The 8,173-nt window shown below is 50.9% G+C and overlaps 1 protein-coding gene across 1 annotated transcript in view; it reads left to right on the top strand.

Moving 5' to 3' along the window:
• Ube3c (ubiquitin protein ligase E3C) overlaps window positions 1–8,173 on the top strand; it is a 94,200-nt gene that overhangs the window by 67,595 nt on the left and 18,432 nt on the right. Inside the window, exons 19-20 of the mRNA XM_004629059.2 lie at window positions 4,426–4,638; window positions 7,556–7,744. Coding sequence (XP_004629116.1) covers window positions 4,426–4,638; window positions 7,556–7,744 — 402 coding nt within the window. The remainder of the gene's footprint in view (window positions 1–4,425; window positions 4,639–7,555; window positions 7,745–8,173) is intronic.

Raw genomic sequence — 8,173 nt, 5'->3', positions numbered from 1 at the left:
TCTCTCTCTCTGACTCTGTCTCTCTCTTTCTGAGACATCTCACTATGTAACCCAGACTGGTCTCATACTTGGAGGGATCCTCCTGTCTCAGCCTCCTCATTGCTGGGATTATAGGCGTGTGCTGCTACACCTAGCTACGATAGGTATGAAATAGCATGTTGATCTTAGTGTAATCCTCACCTTACATTTCCTTTTTTGTTTTTAAAGCTCTGTGGTTAGCATGATTTGAAATAATTAAAAGTTATTATCTACTTGCTCAATTAGGATGGCTTTGAAGCAAGATATCATCTCATATAGTTTTTAGATTAAGTTATAAATGTTCACTTTAGAACTACCTGAAGATTGATAGAGATGCATTTGAAAAGCATTATTTTTTTATTGATTCTTAATGTAGTAAATTACTGGAGTTACTTGGCAGCAAGCAGAAGTGGCCTGCGGTGCGGCTCCCATTCGTTCTCCTGATGGAGCCGCCATCTGCATTAGTTGTGTCACGGCTGCACTCACTTGTATTAAAAGGCTTCTGCTATAATTAATCCTTTTTTATTTCAAATCATTTTGGCACAATCTCTAGCTATAAACACTCATAAAGGATAGACAGTTGAAAAATACATTACGGGTTCTTTCCATATACCTTTTGCTAATTTTTCATGACAGGTAGTTATTGATATGCTTCTAGGGACGAGCGTGGTGCAAATGGCTGAAAAATGCTAAGTGGATTATTCTGCATAAAAAATAGGCAGTTTTTGAAGTTGTGTAATTAACCTGTGTTTAGAAAATACCTTGATTTATGCTTACATTTGTATCTCAGTTGCATACATTATGGAAATTTAATTTATAATCCATTTAGCTGATGCAATCATAGTTTTTAGTGCTATCATTTATTAGTGCTTGTATATTAAATGCTCTAAAAGTTTAAACCTGCCTCACATAAAAAATGATACCGATGCATTTACATTTTATGAGTCACGGTGGGGTTTCTGTTTGCGAGTCAGGTAGCCCTGGTGCACTTAGCAGACCTCTGTGGTTTATTGTTACTGATGCAGAAATGGCGAACAGTGACCTTCGGTATCGAGCATCCGATGCTTTCCGCGTCTGGTATCCGCTAGAGCCCACCACACAGATGAGGGCTGCGCCTCGGCTCCGGCGAGCATTGCGGAGTCTGGTGCAGAATGCTGCCCTTGTTCTGCACTCATCGTTCATTTAGAAGTAATGGTGCTGATGAGTGCCCTGGGTCAATAGTGCTCAGCGTTCTTAACTTGAAGCAAACCCTGACTTTCTGGAGTGACTCCTTATTTACGTTTATCAGTGGATGCTGGGCTGCTGGTTGCCATTTGGCCCTTGTTCTCCCATTCAGAGGTCCTGTGTTGTCCTCTTTTCAAGGCTAATTGGAAATCTTAAGTCTTTGGATCAGAACTGAAGCGTGGCCCCCTGTGCTGGCCAGACCAGAAGTGCGCTTCCTAGTGTCTGTCTGTGATACTGGTTTCCCAGAGTACAGCTCTTGTGACCAGGGAAAATGTTGCTAAGTGTTGTCTCATTTCCTTGGGTCCTGGCAGCAGGGATTCTTTGCAGTGCAGGCCTTGGTGTACTGGGTACACCCTGCGCAGGTATCCTAGCAGACGGAGCAGAGGCTCTCGGCTCGGTGGGTGCACCTCCCTGCCTGAGCACCTGTGGTGCGCTCCAGTTGGGAAGGCAGTGCCCTCACCACTGACCTTTGGTTTGATTGTGCCATTATGGAGCCGCCTGCCTGGCGGCACTGGGCCCTCCAAACCTTGGGAGCAAGGTCCGGACACAGCTTTTGCCTCTGTGTCTTTCCTGGTGTCTCACGGCTCCACCTCCCTCTGTTGGCGAGGACTTCTGCTGTGCAAGCGGGGCTCAGGCTCATCGACCTCACCGGGTGAGCAAGCGTTGCCTGCTTCACTGCAGACACACGTCTCTGCAGCTTCGGTGTGTCTGGCCCAGAACAGCGTCTTAGAGGGAGCCAGGCTCCTGCTGGTTTCTGTGGGACCCATCGCACCATACACAGGACATTGTCCACAGGGGGCAGATGAAAATGGGGTTCTCGTGTCCTGGCTCTGCTTCACGTTCCCCTGTCTTCGTAGCTTCCAGGTCAGCCTTTTGGGAAGAGAATACAGTTAGTCCCTGACTTAGGAACAAGTTCCATTCTGGGAGAACATTCTTAAATCCTACAAACTGAGTCTTGCACATCTTTGACACAAATACACAGTGTAAAGAGAAAAGCCAAACACACGTGGAAAGTACAGTGACCTCTGGCCTGTGCTGCCCCGCTGCCCACCGCTGCGCCACCGCGCAGGGAGCGCACAGCAGCACAGCCGTGGTCGTGTCTGTAGACATGCGAGCCACCTCTGTGATTTGCTCGAGCTTGCAGTTATCCTGAGTGCAGGGCTCGTTTGTACCTGTGAGAGCTCACAGCTGAAGTGTTCGTAAGCTGGGGATTCGCTGTGCTAAGAATTTGGGTAATTCCTTGGTACCCTGTTGTGTCTTGTGACCTTGTGTCAGTTAGTGTGTGTGTCCTGACACGGGACCCTGGCGTGGTGCTGCAGACTGCACACAATGGTCCTTCCTGCTTCCATGTGCTGGGCATGCCTGGGCTTCTGCAGAACACTCGCCAGCATTCACTTGGTCCGTTCACTGTTGGGAGGCACAGCGCAGACCGCAGTGGAGGCCATGGCCCTAGCCAGAATGGCCAACAGGGCCAGCAGCTCGGCGGGGATGGGCACTGGCTTGTGCCCAGCACTTCTGCCCTCCCAGTCTGCCCTGGTGTTCACAGAGCCAGAAGCTAGTGGTAGTTCATAAGTGTCCTCAGGTGGCCTCATTTAAAGATAGGCCTTGGGGCTGGAGAGATGGCTCAGTGGTCTAAAGCACCAACTTGAAACAAGCTTGGCAAAGCACAAGGACGGCGGTTCAATCCTCCAGCACCACATGCCAGCCAGCCCCGCCCCCTGGTGGGCTGAGCTGGCCACACACACACACACAATAAATAAATGTAATAAATAAAAAATAAATATTAAAGATAGGCCTTTGTGCACTTCATTAAATCCAGGTTATGCTGGGTTGGAAAGGACCCCACAATCCAACAGTCACTCTTAAGAGAAAGGAGCAGGTTCAGCCCCTGGCACCAGACCTAGGGTAGGAAGGAAGGCGAAAGAGACAGCAGATGCAGAGAAGAGGCAGGAAGTAGAGTAATACTACCCCCAAGGCACACCAGGACCTGGGAATGACAGTGACAGATCCTGTCTTCATGCCTCTGGAGAATGGACGGCCCTCCCGACACGCACCTGGATGTCTGCCTCAGCCTGCAGAACTTGAGGCAGCACCTTGGCGTTCTTCGCATCACCCTGCCTCCCTGCTTATGGCAATTTGGTGTAGCCACTGCAGGAACCTGTGACGCCCACAAAGCCATCCATGTGTTCCACATTTTACAGACCTCTGCTGTGGCAGGAAGGATGGATGTGGCCCCTAAGCTCCCGCTGTATGTTGCCATGCTTCTACTGTGGCCCACCATGCCATAGAGTCACTGTCCTTAAGGTGGACTGTCTACTGTCAGGACCCTATCAGGGTTCTGCTTGTACATACGTCCTTTGTCTCCAGGACGCATGAAGAGAGTGTGTGGAGCTTGGGAGGCGGTGCATTCCTGTCATCCCCGCACTCTGGGAGGGTGAGGCATGAGCATCTTAGCGGGATGCTGCCTCAAAATAAAACATGTTGGGGGCTGGTGAGATGGCTCAGTGGTCTAAAGCACCTACTTGGAACAAGCTTAGCAGAGCACAGGGACCGCGGTTCAATACCCCCAGCACCACATGCCAGCCAGCCCTGTCCCCTGGTGGGCTGTGGTCCCCTGGTGGCCACACACACACACACACACACACACACACACACACACAAAATCAAAAAAACAAAAAAAACCCCAAAAAATAAAACATGTTGGGCCAGCCTGATAGCTCAGCAAACTAATACGCCGGCTTAGGCCAAGCACAGTGGCTGGGTTCAAGGCACCACCCCCTCGGGCGCACTAGATGGCATTGAGACTGGGAGTGGTGGCGTGTGTCTAATCCCAGCGCCTGGGAGACTGTGAACAGGAGAATCACTATGAGTCTGATCCACATAGCGACACCCTGTAGACCCTGTCCGAAATACAAAAAATAAATAAATGTTGTCAAGGGCTGTGGTTGTACCTCAGTGCAAAGGCCCTGGGTTTGGTCCTCAGGACTGTACATGCTAACCACTAAAAAAAATTAAAAAAAAATAAAAAAATAGGGCCGGGGAGATAGCTCAGTAGAATAAGGGCTTGTCTGGCAAGCACAAGGTCCTGAGTTCAATCCCTGGTGCTGCAAAAATAAATAAATAAATAAATAAATAAATAAATAAATAAAATAACCACTGTCCTGTCCTCTGTCTTGTCCAAAGGCTCTGTATGAAAACATGCTGGTGGAGCTGCCCTTCGCTGGCTTCTTCCTGTCTAAGCTGCTGGGAACCAGCGCAGACGTGGACATCCACCACCTGGCCTCCCTGGACCCTGAGGTCTACCGGAACCTGCTGTTCCTCAAAAGCTATGAGGGAGATGTGGAGGAGCTTGGGCTGAACTTCACCGTGGTGAACAACGACTTGGGGGAGGCTCAGGTGAGCTGGCACACCGGCCCTGGCCTGGGCCTATGCCGCAGGTGACTCCCTTGCCACTGCCACGGCAGCAGAGTTTCCTGTGTGTGGCGCTCCACCTATGTGGCATTCTCTGTGTCCAATTGCAGGTTCCTGCAGCAGGGAGCTGGCAGTGGCACTGGCCCTGCTCGACCGCCTCCTGCTATAAAACGAGACCTCTGCCCCAGCAGAGCCGGCTCTCGTCTGGCTGGGCACAGAGCCCTGTTGCTGCAGTGCTGTGCTGCGCAGCTGCTGCTTCCTGGGCTGCTTTGTTTCAGCCACTTCTTCACAGCATGGAGCTGAGCATCCACTGTGCAGGTTGAGGGAGACCCTTACTGCATGCTCGCAGCCAGAGGGCAACACCTGCACGGCCTCTGCCAGCGAACACACTGCCTGTCTGGCTCCTGAAGTAGGTGGTGACTAAAGTGTCACATAAGCCTCCGTTAGAGTGCTGCAGCGAAGGCAGGAGCACAAGTGTCTCCTTTGGTCAGAATTTTCCACTAAGCTTTGAAATTCTCGATGGCAGCAGAGCAGAGTAACTAGGCTAGAGTCTAAGTAGAAAAGTTAAGCTCAGTGGCAAAGAGAAGGGTGTTACGGTTTCTGTAGAAGTAAGTATCAGTGGGCAGTGCTTCCTGTGGGGTAAAGTAGGTAAGGGCCCTGATTGAAAGACCATATATGCAGACCTTTAATTACACACTGGCAGGTGATGGTAGTCAGTCTTCCCATCTATTTTTTTGTAGTACTGGAGATTGAATTCTGGACCTTGAGCTTGCCAGGCCGGCCCTTACGCTGCTGATTTAATCCCTGGCCCCAGTCTTCCCTTTTAAAATAATGGCTGACCAGATTTGTTTTCTTTGGGCTAATCAGTGTGGCTGTTCATTGGCTGACAATAACGTACCTGACATTTGGGATGCGGGTCTCTTCGCCTCTTCCGGGAGGACCCGGCCGAGGGGCATCAGGAGTCGTCTACTGGGGGTGGACGCCCGTGCTGTGACTGTGAGAGTCCTACCCTTACTGCTCAGCTCTGTGGCCTTGAGCAGGCCACAGGGCTTTTCCTGTCCTGGTGGGCATGACATGCAGCAGGACACAGCTACCGGGCTGCAGGTGTTGTCCCAACCAGCTTCTGAAGTGCTGTACCTTCAGAAAGGAAACTGTTCAGTTGACAAGGGTTTTAAATGTGCTTGGTTGTTTAGGTTTAGCTGAGAGATGGACTCAAATGAAAAGTAGTGTAGCCCACGGAGAACCTGAGAGAACAGCAGTTTTGTCTGACTGAGCAGGTTGTGGGTGGCTGTGGGAGTTCACTGAACCGAGAACTTCACTGGTGCTCTGTCTTCTTAATCACACGGGCACATCATCATTTATTACCTGCTTTTAATCCATTTAAGGGAAGGGGTGGCTCTTGCTATATGGTGATATAATAGCTAGCCGCTCAAGGCTGGTGACAGATGGACTGTCGAGAACAGCAGAGGAATTAGGGTAATGAACACAGTCCTGCTCAGCCCAGAGACAATGGGTTGAAAGCCCCTTGCTAGGCTTGATGATTCCAAGGCTAAGAAATCAATTAGTAAAGAAGATCACATCACCATTTAAAATGTGAAATGCGAAAAAGCCTATCAGACAAATACGGCACTAAGCTGCCTGCCCTTTATGAAGTGAGCACCTGCGGGCTGCTCGCTCTGCAGCCACAGGTGCAGGGCAGTGTCAGGGAAGCTCCCAGCCATGCTGAAGCAACCTTTGTGCACAGTGGGTAAACGCTGGGCGTGGAAGCGGCTGCCCCGGCCCAGTGCTCGCTTGTCATTCTGGGCATAGGACGGCTATAGGAGGACTGGGCTGTGGGCTGTGAGGGCTGAGGGTGCAGTGCTGGCCATCCCAGCTGAGATCTGAGAGTTGCTGGCCCCCCACTTAGCGGGCACCTGGAGACTGCACTGGGCTACTGCTGGGTGCCCACTTCCCTGTGGCCTGCTAGTGTGGACAGCTGGAGTCTGGACTTACCTCCTTTGTTTGAGGTACTCTTCATCCACAGCATAGGTCACTCCTCATCCAGCCCAGGAGTGCCGTTGAGTTTCATGCACGCTAGGCAGATGCTTCCTCATGGAGCCAACAAGGAATGTTTAAAGCACACTCTTGAATCATGTTTCCATGTCTATTACGATCTGAGGATTTTGCTGGTCAACTTTGTATATACGAGTCCACGTAATCACAGCAATTCCAAGGTAGACAAGGCAGATTGCATGATGCTACTAGTGAGGAAAACTGCGGGTGTGTGGTGGCCTGCGGCCGTGCCTCACCTGACAGCAGGAGTCCGTGCTTCGGTGTTTCTACTTTCTGAACATGCACTGCTGTGGTGCCCACAGACTTCCTGAGCCCTACTCCAGACCCACATCATTCGTCCGCGGGCGTGACTGTGTCCCAAAAAGCACTGTTCTTGCTACCTGTGTTCGTGCATGTTAGACCCTGGCTGACCATGCGTCTCCGCCACTACCTGTTAAGTCACGCTTCTGATACTGCGCACAGTAGGACACTGAGGACAGGCAGAGTGGGGGTGCTGCAGGGACCTGTGATCCCGCTCCTTCTGCTGTGCCTTCTCCAAAGGAGTCCCTTTATTTTGTTCTGGCTCGCTGCGATCCCCTCTTCTCGCCCTCTGTGATCTCTCTTTGCAAAGGGAGTTGCTAGAAGGCACTGTTTCACAGCACCCCACCCCCCAGTACACCAGTGTTCCTGAGAAAGCAGTGGCGCCTAATGATCCTAAAGGCAGGATGGGGCACAGAACACAGGAGGACCAACGCCCAGATCCCCCTTTGAGTGCACCTGCAGCGGTCTACTGATCGTCCTCCTTTGGTTCTCGCTTTTGTGTTGCCCTGTCAGAGTCTGGGGATTTTGATGGTCTGTGCTTTATACTCAGGTGGTTGAACTAAAATTTGGTGGAAAAGATATCCCTGTGACCAGTGCCAACCGCATCGCCTATATCCACCTGGTAGCTGACTACAGGCTGAACAAGCAGATCCGCCCACACTGCCTGGCATTCCGACAGGGCCTGGCCAATGTCGTCAGCCTGGAGTGGCTGCGGATGTTTGATCAACAGGAAATTCAGGTACTCTACCTGCTGACTTAGGGACACAGTTGTCTCAGGAAAATAAGAGCTTTCTTCTTAAGAGCTTTACTGTGTGAGGCCAGGTGTGGGGACAGACACTGGTAATCCCAGCTCCTCCAGAGGCCGAGGCAAAGAGATAACGTAATTTTGAAACCATTCTAGGCAATTTCTTGAGATCCTATCTCTAAATAAAACCTTTCCTGGGCATGGTGGTGTACGTCTGTGATCCTAGCACTTGGGAAGCTGAGGCAGGAGGATCACCGTGAATTGGAGGCTAGCCTGGGTTACATAGTCTGGACTGGGCTGAGCTACATAGCAAGATTCTATCTCAAAAATTTAATTTTAGGGGCCAGGGAGATGGCTCAATGGAATAAGCGCTTCCCTGGCAAGCACAAGGGCCTGAGTTCAATCCCCGGTTCCGCAAAAAAA

This window comes from Octodon degus, unplaced genomic scaffold, assembly GCF_000260255.1.
Source record: "Octodon degus isolate 3935 unplaced genomic scaffold, OctDeg1.0 scaffold00027, whole genome shotgun sequence".
NCBI lineage: Eukaryota > Metazoa > Chordata > Mammalia > Rodentia > Octodontidae > Octodon > Octodon degus.
Note: the sequence above shows the minus strand (reverse complement) of the source record. Positions and strands in the feature narration are given on the sequence as shown.